The sequence below is a fragment of the Blennius ocellaris genome (genome assembly GCF_963422515.1).
Source record: "Blennius ocellaris genome assembly, chromosome: 15".
In the NCBI taxonomy this organism is placed as follows: Eukaryota; Metazoa; Chordata; class Actinopteri; order Blenniiformes; family Blenniidae; genus Blennius; species Blennius ocellaris.
Window position 1 is genome coordinate 8243366 of NC_137664.1, and position 13331 is coordinate 8256696.

Sequence of the window (13331 nt, forward strand, 5' to 3'; positions counted from 1 at the left end):
AGTTCTACAATGATTTTGTAAATCTCCCACGTCTGTTATACAAAAACTGTAAAACTGTCTATTCAACATGGCTGTGAAGCACCCTTTTCATAATTTCCGTCACACAAATTCACTACTTAAAGTCTGCAGTTTGTAAAGATGTTTTGACAGCAACGTTTCCCATGACATTATCAAATGTGATGCACAGGGTCAAATTATTAAATAATTGCTAGGTCTGCCACAATTTTGAATTCATGTTTGTATGTGGATTGATGCTAGAAACACTGCTAAATTGTAATGATGGGAAAGCGTCGGTTAAAAACTGAAAATTGTCAGTCTACCCTGTGGCGCAATATATCTTTGAAGACAGCATCTATGAAATGTGCTTCACTCTTCAAATCGGGGCATGTTTTGAGCTTAATATGACTGTAAGCTATAAAATCTGCCTCAAAGAAAAAAATTGGTTTTGAACAAATTGGAAAGAGCACATAATGGGATTCCCACTTTAAAAGTAACATTGAACGTTTTGGACAACCTTCCTTTGGAGTGCGAATCAAAGGTAACACTGAACAGTTTTATTTAACCTTTCTAAGATGGAAAAACCGATTCACTGTTCATCAAGGTTAATTTCTTCATAAACAGTTTTTAATGGAACATTTCCAGCACGCATGTATTTTAAATTCTGCCAAACATATTTTAAAAGGCAAAATCCAAACATGCTCAGCCTTTCGTACACTTGCTCATTTATTTATTTCAGAATACAACTCAGTGTACACCAAAGATTTGACAGGCTGACATTTGTTCACTTCACTAACCGTGATATACGCCTGCACTATGACAGTCTGTCACTTAATGCTGCTGTATACTTCCGGTTGAGATAATTGCACGCAATGTTGAGTTTGTCTCATTCTTGAGACATCTATCTTCAGGCATTGATTCAACAAGGTGCTGGAAATATTCCTGAGAGATTCTCGTTCAATTTTCACTATGAGAGCATCACAGTTGTTGCAGATTTGTCAAGTGCACACCTACACATGAAAGCAGCCATTAGAAGATGTGTGGGTTGAGCATAGTTATAGTGGGGTTCAAACAATTGATACGAAGGAGTCCAAAGTATCTGCCACATCCTTATAGCACCAGCAGCTTCCTGAATTGTTGATAAAAGACAGAATGGGTCCATGCTTTGATGCTGTTTACACCAAATTATGACCTTAGGAAATGGAGACACATCAAACCAGGCAATGTTTTTCCAATCTTGTACTGTCCAATATTTGTGAGCCAGCAGCTGCTGAAATACTCATTCAGAGGCTCATTCCGGTTATACATGAAGTAATGGTCATCTGTGCTGCTCCTGTTATTCCTATTCTATTTTACATATAAATACAACTGAGTGTTGCCTTTATTGTGGATTCAATTTGTTAAGAGGGCTGCTGGATAAAAGTACTTAAGGTATCTTCTATTTTAATTCTGATATGGATGAATCACTAGCAGTTTCAATGTTAAGTGTCTTGTTCATTGTGTCTCTACTTATTTATTTTTTTGACACATTGCCTTTCATATTGTTCACAGCAAAGAAGTGTGCGGATTGATAGGTTTGAGGTTCAAATATTTTTCAGAATTCGTATTTGAGAACAGTACATCAAAACAGAAATGAAAGAGGAGCACAACGTTGTACATATCAGCATCTCATTGATTCAAGACAGCGTCACAAACAAGTCAGTTCAAAAATACAATGGCGCGCCCTACTGGACAAACTAATAAATGCAACATCGTGATATTAAATCTCACTGAACGCACTCGTCACTAATAGAGGCACAGGTATTTGTTAACAAAAGTTTTATAAATCACGTTTTTGCTTTGACAATTAAGGTCATCAAAACATCTAACCTCAAGAAATATGTGGATATTATCAGGTTAAATTAATTTTTTACAAGTCGTGAGTTCAGATGAAGAAAAATAGAACAAAAACTACTTGAATATCAATTTGTCTATAGAAAATGTTAAATATGAAACATTTTAAAAATAGCAATTATAATTATGAGAAAAATAAATATTAATATTGTATTAAAAACATTTAGAGATGCCCTTTATTGTGTCCATTTCATTCTGTATTTTCAATATCAAATATAGAAAACTGCATGATAATGTTTTGTCAGGGATAATTTTCAGGGGAGTTACTGTGTCATCTACACAGCTGTAAGAGGCCACCACTCCCTACTGTGCACCCTTCTGCAGTTCAGCTTGTTTGTCTTTTCCTGGTATTGTACATTTTCTATTCACAACAGCAGCAGGAACAAAGGTAGATGAATGGAACTGTGTGAGATAGGTACCAGACACTTTAGTAGATATAAGCCTGAAAGGAAAGTAATAAATCTGCAGCAAACAGTGACTAATAGAAATCATTTTGGAGGCCACATTAAGTGGCTTTGTTGCAACTGATCTTAAGTTTCTTGAACAATGGAGGTACTTTATTCTAGTGTTTTACTTGAATTTGTCTTGTCTGTCTATGTGTCAATCTTCATGTGAAGCGCTTTGGATTGTGCCAATCTACATGAAAAGAGGTATATATGTTTGATTGATTTTTCTTTTCCTAATTCTCCACACATTTATTTTTACTTGGACATTGATATGCATCAGCTAAAGGGCACTATAATGTATATAGTCGCTCATCTTTTATTGACTAAACAACAAAGACATGCACCAATTGTATTTAAAGTAGTTTCCTTTCAGACAAACTTACACCAATAACACACGAGCTGCTTTTGTGAGACTGCCAGTTTATATATATGGTCCCATTTTTGTTTGAAATAATGATTTCAGGACTTTCACTTAATATCAACAGGTGCAAACTATTACCTATCCATTTAAGTACTGACTGCCATTTCCTCAATAAAAGTTGTATCTGAAGAGAAATACTTAAGCAAGACAACAAAAAAAGAAAACATTAAAAGATCAGATGTAAATATATCCAACCATATAACTGATGTAGGAAAATATAAACCTCAGTTGCTGGCTAACCAGAGATCTTATAATTTTTGATAGGGTTATCTTATCTAAAGCAGAAGGCATATCGAAATGAATTTACTCAAATGTTTGTGTGGCCACAAACCATTACTTCTTTTATAAAATGAAAACCAACCCAAAACTGACACTGTCCCATGCAGACTCTGCAGTCCTGCGTTATGTCTCTTCCGGCTGTCACACCAGTGTCCGGGCGGCTCCTCCTTTAAGGGCAGAGAGGCGAGGCAGCACACCTGAATCCCATCAAGGACTTGATCACCTCCCTGCCACAGTTTTGGTTCTAGTCCTGCTTTTTTATTTTTATTTTTTGCTCTATTCGTACACTCTACATACGTTTTGCCTTTGGCAAATATTGTTTTGTTTATACATGTATATATTTATTTTTCTTTCCTAACCCCTGTATTTTGTTTATTGTTCAATAAACCACGCTGGCTGTTTTAAAAACTGTATCTAATATTTGATTTTTAACATGACAACTCTCTATCCAGAAAGATAAATGGTACTCACCTATACCTTACTTGTTTGTCCGAAGCACGAATAATTACATTTTAGTTTTCACTTAAACTGAACAGTTTTACATTTCTTTTTCGGTTTCTTTTCGTGCTATGTGGCTGCGCGAATGTTTGATGTTATAAAAAAGTACAACTGTAGAGGGCGCTCGTGATCATGTGTGGAGGTAAACCGGAAATGAGACGGAACTGAGCATGCGCATAAGAAACCGTAGCAATTGAACGTCGTATTGGCCGGTAACGTAGTTAACGTAAACCTTGCGTAGTGCTGCATGTGTCTTTACGGGTTGCCGTCAGTACCGAAGACGAGTTAGGAACATTATGGTTGACTTCCTTTAGTAATTTATTTGTACGACATTCGAAGATGGTGGATTTAAGTTGAATGATGCGGATGTATCGTATCTTCTACGTCTTTCCTGAAAACAGGTCAGCGCAAGCTCCTCGTGTGTACTGATTGAACGCGATAGTTTCTCGTGCATATGTTGTTGCTAAGCTATTACGGAGTGTTTTACCTTCAGTCCCTTTGATCACGTTTTTCTCGTGAAGGAAGCACTTTAAATCAGTTAAAAACGTAGGCCCTTGTATAGTTTTGATTCATGTGACATTTCACATAAGTCCTTCTGTGGATACCATTACGAATATGTTTATCTATCTATCTTCTCACTTACGCTAAAAGTGACAGCTTACTCCTAACAACAAGACATATTACTAAACAATATCACAATATTCTGTCTAGCTTCTGTATCTGACAGCCATGGAGTTTCTCCAGGTACTGGATCCTCTTGATAAACCTAAGGAGGGACAATGGTAAGTTGATTAAGGCCAATTCAGATGTTAAAAAGAAAATTACTTTTTATCTTTCTTCTTCTGACCTTGTTCTGTTATCACCAGGTATTCCTTAATACCCAGAGGAAGTGCTCCGGGAGTCAGTGTGGGTCACGCCTGCATATTTATTCCATCGGATGATGGAGGAAAAGGAAGAATCCTCATTGTTGGAGGAGCCAATCCCAGTGGAAGTTTCTCAGAATCCCACATTATAAATCTGGGTGAGAATGTCTCCAATGAACATTTGTATGATTATTATGCATAACAAGTGCTTCAGTGGTTAGTTTTCAGGAAACACAAGATATTAAGGCAGTTAACAGTAATTGTTTTGACACTTTAACAGCCACTCAAATAGAAAAAAAGCAATAAATATATTGTTAACAAGAGCAGAACCCTTTAAAAAGACACAGTATCCTTCAACCTAAAGTGGGACCCTTAATATATGACAAGAAATTTTGAAGCTGCACCTGTACACGTTCAGATTAAATCATACTAAATTTGGTTTGGAGTCTTTTCATTCTATTTGGATCACATTAGATGTGCCTGTGGCTGAACAGCACTTTAAAGGGCAAAGTCAGCAACTAACATGCTGCAGAAATATTGTGTGAAAATAGAACATTTTCTTTGCCACACTTCACTAAGATAATACAAGTTATGAAGTGTTTGGATATTGCATCCTGTATCAGCTTAAACAGTCTATATATAGTAATACACATTAATATAGTTTTGTTTTTTCTATTCTATACATAACAGTGGGTCTCAAAATGTATGCTTGTCTTGTTTTGTTGTCCTTTCTCACCAGATAACCTTGAATGGGACATTCCTGAGTGGGAAGGTTTGGAGGCACGGTATGAGCACTGCTGCTTTGTGCCTGAGAGCTCCCCGCAGAGTCTCTGGGTGTTTGGTGGGGCACAACAGACTGGCAATCGCAACTGCATCCAAAATGTGCAGCTAACAGGTAAATCACAATACGCTGTATGTGAGTTTGTACTGTACATTAAAGGGTAATTAAGAATTATATGAAGCACTGACTGCTGAATTGGTGGAAATGCACTATATAAGTGAAGTGCTTTCAGTAATATACCTTTATGGATATGTGAATATATGTGTGAGTTGTTGTCTGTTTATTTGTGTCAGCCTTGTGATGTGCATGCGTTAGCCAGCGTGTACATGCTGCAAAGCGAGCCTGAAAATGCTCCAGCCCCCTCCCCTGCAAACCTAAATTTTAATGACGTAGTTACAGATGATTCATGTCAAGATAAAAGGAAGGATGCCTGATGCCGAAGAGATTAGTAATCTGTACTTTCCAATTACTTCCAAATTTGATTGTGCTCCGTGTGTTACCACAGATTTAATTAAAATGGCTCGATCTGTACATTTTGTGCACGCATGTGTTCAGATAAAAAACCTCGCTGGAAGAATGTACCTGCAAATGGAGAACTCCCCAGTCCAAGGACATACCATACTAACTCAGCCTGCGTGGGAGACCGACTGTACGTCTTCTCTGGTGGAGAAACTGGAGCCGCACCCGTCTCAGACTCTAAAGTTCACATCTTTGATGCGGGTTTGTGTCGCGTCAATTTGCTACTTATCCTCAGGGAAACAAGAAGTTCTTTTCCACACAAGATATTTTGTCAAAGATCTTAGATCACTCATTTTGCTAATTCACTTTTTTACTGACGGAGTACAAAAATGGAAAGAATTAAGAACTCACTTAAGTGACCAGAATGACAGTGTTATTGTATGCCTGCTATGTCCCAACTTTACTCAGAAAGATGTCTGCTTTATCTAAAACAAGCCGACTCTGTATTATATATGTAGGTGTATTATATTAAGATTGATATTTCACATACTTACTTTGTCGATTTAAATAGTCTGAAAATTGGACTTTATTCCACTTCAAGTGCTGCAACATTATGTATGTTTCAAGGACACCTACAAATTCTGTTTTCCAGCGTCTTCCTCTTGGTCCCAGCCAGAAACACATGGAAGACACCCACCAGCCCGACACGGCCACATTATTGCAGCGGTGGGTTCAAGGATCTACATACATGGAGGAATGACTGGAGACAAATTCTACAATGATATGTACTTTCTTGACACAGGTAACAGTCCACCTGCAGTTCCAGGAGTGTTTTGCATTCATCTCAGATTGAACATCTAGTAGGTGATTTTATACTTTGAAGTGTTTGATAATTACCATCTCTATATAGAGCACATGAAGTGGGAGAAAGTGCAAATGAAAGGAGATATCCCCCCCGGAGTAGCAGCCCACTCAGCTCTGGTGCTGGGCAAGAACATCTACACTTTTGGAGGAATGACGGCAGATGGAGCCACTAACTCCATGTACAGATTCAACACTGGTACTCTACTTTTATGGTTTTTAACTGAACTGCTAAATAAAAGTATGCTGTGCATATTAATCCTATTCTTTGTGACAGACAAAAGCAGATGGATGGTAATGAAATTTCAAGGAGACCCGCCCCCAAACCGTCTTGACCACTCCATGTGTGTATTGCCATGGAAGCTGGATCGTGAGGAGGATGGAAATGAGCAGGCAGAGAGCCCAGCGGGCCCCGAGGTTGTAAATCTGGCCTTCATCTTTGGAGGGATGGACACTCAAGGTGTCATACATGACGACTGTGTTGTAACTGTTGTGACATGAAGACTTTGTGGCAATAAAATATTTGTAAATACCGCAGTGTCATTTTTAACTGGATATTGCATATAACCAAGAAAACTTCAAACTGCAACTCATTCAAACCAGTGAATGTGCTGGATTCAGCAAGTGATTTGGCATTTACTCAACCCATAAAAGAATAAGACGGCTAAATGACAGTTTGTATGAAACATTTATTTGAATGTCCTTGCAGACGTACAATGACCAGATTTAATAAATAACTTTTAGTACTGCCTGTGAACATAAAGAGCCCTTAAACCCACAGACACCCCAATTTATGTTCCCACAAATACCAGCCCACCCACCCCATGTACATCCCCCCTCCACTTTACAGAACTCCCCCATCATGACTGCCTGAGAACAGCAGCAAAAGCCTCGTATCCGGGCTGACGAAAACCTCCGCCTTTCAGCGAAGAAAAACACCTCTTGCACACTGAAAGTCACTTTAAGGTCTCTCTGAGGAATCAGTATGGTTGCTTGTTGTCATCACTCCTTCTCCAACGTCCCTCTCACTATTTGAGTCCCATCAGTCCAACTGATTGTTGCCACTACCAGAGAGGCAAGTGGTGACACATGACTTCAACCTTGCCTACAACTCGTCCTTCTCTGGCTCGCCTTCGCCCTCACCCTCGGGTGGAGGCCCACCTGCACTGCCGTAGAGCTTGCTGATGATCGGCTGAACCACCTCTTCAAGCTCCTTCTTCTTCGCCTGGAAGTCTTCCAACTCTGCTTCTTGGTGGGACTCCATCCACTCAATTTTCTCCTCCACCGCCTTCTCGATGGTTTCCTTGTCGTCATCCGACAGCTTGCCGCCGAGCTTCTCCTTGTCGCCGATTTGGTTTTTCAGGGAGTAGGCGTAGCTCTCCAGCTCGTTGCGGGAATCGATTCTCTCCTTCAGCTTCTTGTCTTCATCAGCAAAGCGCTCGGCGTCGTTCACCATGCGCTCAATATCCTCAGGTGTCAGGCGGTTCTGGTCATTTGTGATTGTGATCTTGTTCTTGTTGCCGGTGCCCTTGTCCTCGGCGGTGACGCGCAGAATGCCATTTACGTCGATCTCAAAGGTGACCTCGATCTGAGGAACACCACGGGGAGCGGGAGGGATGCCGGTCAGGTCGAAGGTGCCCAGCAGGTGGTTGTCCTTTGTCAGAGGACGCTCGCCTAAAGAGACAAGAGTCAACAATTAGGTTTGTGCAAGATACCAATCTACTACATACAAATACCAAGAAAAGTATACTTCATATTTTTGTTGTGCAATCATTTCAGTTTTAACTCTCACCTTCATATACTTTAATGGTGACAGTTGGCTGGTTGTCGGAAGCTGTAGAAAAGATCTGGGACTTCTTGGTGGGCACCACAGTGTTCCTGGGAATAAGCTTAGTCATCACTCCTCCAACGGTCTCAATACCAAGAGTCAGTGGGCACACATCCAGAAGAACCACATCACCTGGAATGGAGAGGAGACATTTAGTATACAATGCAAAGTTTTTGAGCACAATTCAGTGCAACAATGTAGATGTGGCAACTTACCAGTGTCCTCCTCTCCAGAAAGCACTCCAGCCTGAACAGCAGCTCCATATGCCACGGCCTCATCAGGGTTGATTCCTCTGGAGGGCTCTTTGCCGTTGAAGAACTCCTTCACCAGCTGCTGGATTTTGGGGATACGGGTTGAGCCGCCAACGAGGACAATCTCATCAATGTCAGGCTTCTTCAGGTCAGCATCTTCCAGCACTTTCTGGACAGGCTTCATGGTGGAGCGGAACAGGTCCTGAAAAAGATTTTTTTTTTTAAAAACAAAGGTCAAGTTGTTGTCATGTATGATGTTCAAGAAAAAAAAGTTGTGAATGTGTAATATTTACAACAAAAAAGAAAAAGAGAACTTACCATGTTCAGTTCTTCAAACTTGGCACGGGTCAGTGTTTCGGAGAAGTCTTCTCCCTCAAAGAAGGACTCGATCTCAATGCGGGCCTGGTGCTGGGCAGACAGGGCTCTCTTTGCCTTCTCAACCTCACGACGCAGCTTCTGCACAGCACGGTGGTCTTTGCGCACGTCTTTGCCAGTCTTCTTCTTGTACAGCTTGATGAAGTGTTCCATGACACGCTGATCGAAGTCTTCACCTCCCAGATGAGTGTCACCGTTTGTGGCCACCACTTCAAACACGCCGTTGTCAATGGTCAGGAGGGAAACGTCGAAGGTGCCGCCACCGAGATCGAACACAAGGATGTTTTTCTCGCCATCCCTCTTGTCCAGGCCATAAGCAATAGCAGCAGCAGTTCTACAAAAAAGACAAAAATATGAGTATTATTATCACAGAAGGAAACAGAATATTACTATAATCCCCCCCCCCCCCCAATTAATCTTGTTGGGACACTTACGGCTCATTGATGATACGCATCACATTCAGTCCAGCAATGGTTCCAGCATCCTTTGTAGCCTGGCGCTGAGCGTCATTGAAGTAGGCAGGGACAGTGACAACAGCATGTGTGACCTGAGGGGATACATGAGAAAAATAAGATCAACTTGGACATCAATCATTTCGAACCGATACCATGTAAAGCATGATATTAGTTTATTTACCTTCTTTCCAAGGTAAGCCTCAGCAGTCTCCTTCATCTTAACCAGCACCATGGCAGAGATCTCCTCAGGAGCAAATGTCTTCATTTGACCACCACCAATGTCAATCTGGATATGGGGCTTGCTTTTCTTCTCGGTAACCTGAAACAAATATGTCATCATTAGCAACGTCACTTTTTTTCCCCCCCTTCAAATATCACCCATAAGCCACTCCAACCCCAGCTGTCAGATATAGTTCTTAAGGCTCACCTTGAAGGGCAGATATTTGAGGTCTTGCTGCACAGAGGAATCACCCCAAGTGCGCCCAATCAGTCGCTTGGCATCAAAAACTGTGTTCTCGGGGTTAGAAGTCAGCTGATTCTTTGCAGCATCACCAATCAGACGCTCCCCTTCACTGGTGAAGGCCACATAGGAGGGGGTGATGCGGTTACCCTGGTCGTTGGCGATGATCTCCACACGGCCATTCTTGAACACTCCAACACTAGGGGGAAGTAGATCAAATGTCATTTACACAAATCAAAAATTAGCAATACAACTGTCTTCACAAAATGAATAAGCGATTAATTAATTTCTCGCCTTACCATGAGTAAGTGGTGCCCAGATCAATTCCAACCACAGTCCCCACGCTGTCCCTCTTGTCGTCGTCATCGGCAAACGCGGTGCCGGCGACCAGCATTACAACCCACAACAGCTTCATGTTTGCTTGTTTGTCCTCAAACCTTGAGAGAAAAATCCTGCGGAGGAAACGGTACGAATTAAAACCAACGTGGCGCTGCAGATTACGACATGGGCTCTCCCTCGGAGGCTGGAGGAGCTAACTGCTAAGGCTCATGACAGAAGAAAGCGTGGTCTCGACCAAGGAAGTTCTCGAAAAAGACATTTTAGAAAACGTAATAGCTTCGGGGGAATCAAGCGTGATCATTCTACTAGATTTCACAAAATGGGTGAGAGCGTTTTTGCTATCCGCCGGTATCAAGCTAAAACGGTTTAGCATGCAGCGTTGACACGAGTATGCGAAATGTCACAATGAAAACCAATCGCAAATCATATATTTACTTTGTGTACACGTGAAACCATTGCGAAATATATGGAATAGTTGAAACCAAATTAATCCATTAATGTCGTTTCGAGACGTAATGGCCGTAAAGCATGAGCTTCAGCATGATAAAAATGACGTATCGTTGTGTAACACCACACCAAGCGCTACTCCATTATATCATTAATAAAAATCTTTCCACGTACCTTGAATGCAGTCTTGTCGGTGAATTAGGGGCCTTGCCAGTGTCTTAACTGGTTTTCACTACGTGTCTCTACCTGTACTTCTTTTGTCTGCTCTGAATTTTCTTCTTTCACAAGTGATGTTGAATGAATTGAGCTCTCGTCATTTATAAGCCGTCGCTTCTTCCCCGTCGTGGAGGCCAGCGATTGGCTTATCGGGTGCTCGTTGGAACGCGTCGATTGGTGGCATCCAGCACGCTGGCTGAAGCTGATTTGCACACGACAGTACGACGCAACGTCATCGCTCGTGTCCACTGCGCGGGCGCTGATTGGCTGTCTGTCAAACGGGCGCATGATAGCTGTTGGTGCAGCGACACGCCAGTCTAACAGCCGGGATGGGCGCATTTCGACATACCTTAAATTTTCCAAGTTTGTGTTGCCTTTTTTTAAATTCCTGACTCTCTATATATTCAAATGACTTTGTGGTGCTGTTTTATGAAGGAGGGGGTTTGGGGATGCTGTGTTAGTATGATACGAATTAACGATGACTCAACTGCGATGACTAATTAGTTGTCAAACTGTGTACATGATACTGAATGCATATCTTTTACATCTTTGACAAAAAAGTTACATCAGACAAACAGGATTGTGTTTTCATTTCATCATTCAGTGTAAATCAAATAATGCTACTTGTATATATTGTGACAATCACAATAGTTATAGCATGCATGTCCAGCTTACTGTATTCATTTCAATAATCAGCCATGTATTCACAGATAGATGAGTATATATATATATATATAGAGAGAGAGAGAGATTATTTGCTTATCACAGGCCAATATAAGCAGGGTGTATTCATATACCCAATAGAATTTGTAATGCAATGTGTGTAATACATTCTGTAAGGACAATCAGAAAAAAAAAACTAATTAGGTCAATGTTAGGTAACTGGGAGGCCAGTTCCAAATTTAACCTAAATAATCCAATTTAAAGTCATAGATGTGATATAAGCTAAAAAATATAATACTACATATTAGTGGCTGTAAATTGAAAAAAAAAATGGTTTCATTCATGACGTTTATCCATCTATGATGGGTTGGGGTTGTTTTTTTTCAACAAAACACTTCTATTGTAACTCCAGGCCCTGTCATTATGTCAGTGTCTGGTGAAACCACAGGAATATATTGCGATCTCATTCTGTTTTCCAAAGCTTTCCATGTTAGTTTGATTATTTTCTTGGGTTGCATCAAGAATTTATTAGAAATCACTGTATTGATGCACTTCTGGCAAGGTGTCTTATTCCATTTTGACTTCATCTAAAAAAATCAAGATAAAACTTACACATTATTCAAATGTTATTCAGTATTAGCTGCAATGTAGTAAATGCAAAATGTGTTTTCTTTAAACCTAGTTTAACTTTGTTCTAAAGAGACAGTAAATTGGTAATTTCCTTCATCCAACAGGTTGCTGGTTGCTGCTGCTGCTCCCAGCTAACTAATTCCAAATATAAAAGCAAAACAACTTAACACAGCCACATATTTAACATTCAAGAATGAAGGGGAACACTTTCATTAATGAAATATGGTTGTTTCTATAAACAACTAAGCATATAAGCCAACATTTTTAAACAGTAAAGAAAGTGTCAGACAGAGATGTGTTTTTGAAGGTCTTTGTATGATTCGTTAAAGTATTTTTCGTCTGAGGTATATGGTATATCAACAAAACATTTCATTGACTGGTGTATGACACTGATTTAACATACAGAAAAAATAAAGATTTCCATGAAGGAAAAAGGCATTCTGGTAGAAGTATTTTTGTTTGTGTCATCCAACCTTTCTTGTTGAACCGGTCTTGAGATTTTCTTAAAGTGTGTTCATGTGAAAGTTTTGTTTCTGTTTTCCCTATGTCTCAAAATATTTGAATTCTGAAAGAAAATGTTGATTCTAAGAGGTCATTTTGATTTTTGTCACCACATACGTAGTATCATTATGTTAATAAACTTGTGAAAAATGTAAACACTCAAAAACAACAACAAAAAAGAAATCAGCAGTTTATAAACAGATGTTGAAAAAGAATACAGCCATCAACTGAATACACTTTATTTCTGAACAAATTAGATACATTTTACTTGCTTTTGAATGTTGGTTGATTCCGATTTGTTTAAATGAAGCTCACATTAAAATAGCTGAAAATACAAAGGAAGTGAATGGTAAATCTGACAGGTGAGGAATGGGAATAAGAGGGGGTGAATGGAAAAGAGTGGACAAAGAACAACAAAAAGAGTACAGAAAACAATCAGGAGAGATAGTATGGAGTGAGAGAAGACAAGAAAAGACAAGTGAAAGAGAGAGAAAATAAAACATTTAACATAAATCGTTGCCTTTATTTGTAATAGTCAGACCTAGAGGAGAAAACAAAAAAGAGGAACAATTGATTGAGGGGACTGAAGGCTTTTGACGTTTGCTGTTGGGTTTCTTTTTTTTATTTTTCAAAATCAGTGGAAAACTATCCAAACGGTCTTTTCTTTG

The 13331-nt window shown here is 39.8% G+C and overlaps 2 protein-coding genes across 2 annotated transcripts; one reads left to right on the plus strand and one right to left on the minus strand.

Annotated features, from left to right (window-relative positions):
- The first annotated feature begins 3745 nt into the window (after positions 1 to 3745).
- Positions 3746 to 7030, plus strand: rabepk (Rab9 effector protein with kelch motifs). The gene is made up of 8 exons (XM_080509714.1): positions 3746 to 3935; positions 4246 to 4316; positions 4401 to 4555; positions 5137 to 5292; positions 5734 to 5898; positions 6290 to 6439; positions 6548 to 6697; positions 6776 to 7030. The coding sequence occupies exons 2-8, from the start codon at positions 4264 to 4266 to the stop codon at positions 6997 to 6999; spliced, it is 1053 nt and encodes a 350-aa protein (XP_080365840.1). The 5' UTR covers positions 3746 to 3935; positions 4246 to 4263; the 3' UTR covers positions 7000 to 7030.
- Positions 7031 to 7336: 306 nt separating this feature from the next.
- hspa5 (heat shock protein 5) lies at positions 7337 to 10961 on the minus strand. The gene is made up of 9 exons (XM_080509957.1): positions 10828 to 10961; positions 10167 to 10319; positions 9835 to 10066; positions 9589 to 9726; positions 9387 to 9499; positions 8896 to 9286; positions 8542 to 8779; positions 8291 to 8458; positions 7337 to 8172 (listed from the first exon to the last, which is right to left on the minus strand). Exons 2-9 carry the CDS (start codon positions 10280 to 10282, stop codon positions 7604 to 7606), a joined length of 1965 nt encoding a protein of 654 aa, XP_080366083.1. The 5' UTR covers positions 10283 to 10319; positions 10828 to 10961; the 3' UTR covers positions 7337 to 7603.
- Positions 10962 to 13331: the final 2370 nt, after the last annotated feature.

Bases quoted from the DNA above. Each gene is read 5' to 3' on its own strand.
- rabepk (XM_080509714.1), top strand. From the start codon at position 4,264: ATGGAGTTTCTCCAGGTACTGGATCCTCTTGATAAACCTAAGGAGGGA. The intron at 4,556-5,136 runs GTGAGAATGTCT...CTTTCTCACCAG, and splicing joins ATCCCACATTATAAATCTGG to ATAACCTTGAATGGGACATT. The intron at 6,698-6,775 runs GTACTCTACTTT...TCTTTGTGACAG, and splicing joins CATGTACAGATTCAACACTG to ACAAAAGCAGATGGATGGTA.
- hspa5 (XM_080509957.1), bottom strand. From the start codon at position 10,282: ATGAAGCTGTTGTGGGTTGTAATGCTGGTCGCCGGCACCGCGTTTGCC. The intron at 9,500-9,588 runs GTAAATAAACTA...GTATCCCCTCAG, and splicing joins AGGCTTACCTTGGAAAGAAG to GTCACACATGCTGTTGTCAC. The intron at 8,173-8,290 runs GTGAGAGTTAAA...TTGTCTCTTTAG, and splicing joins CACCATTAAAGTATATGAAG to GCGAGCGTCCTCTGACAAAG.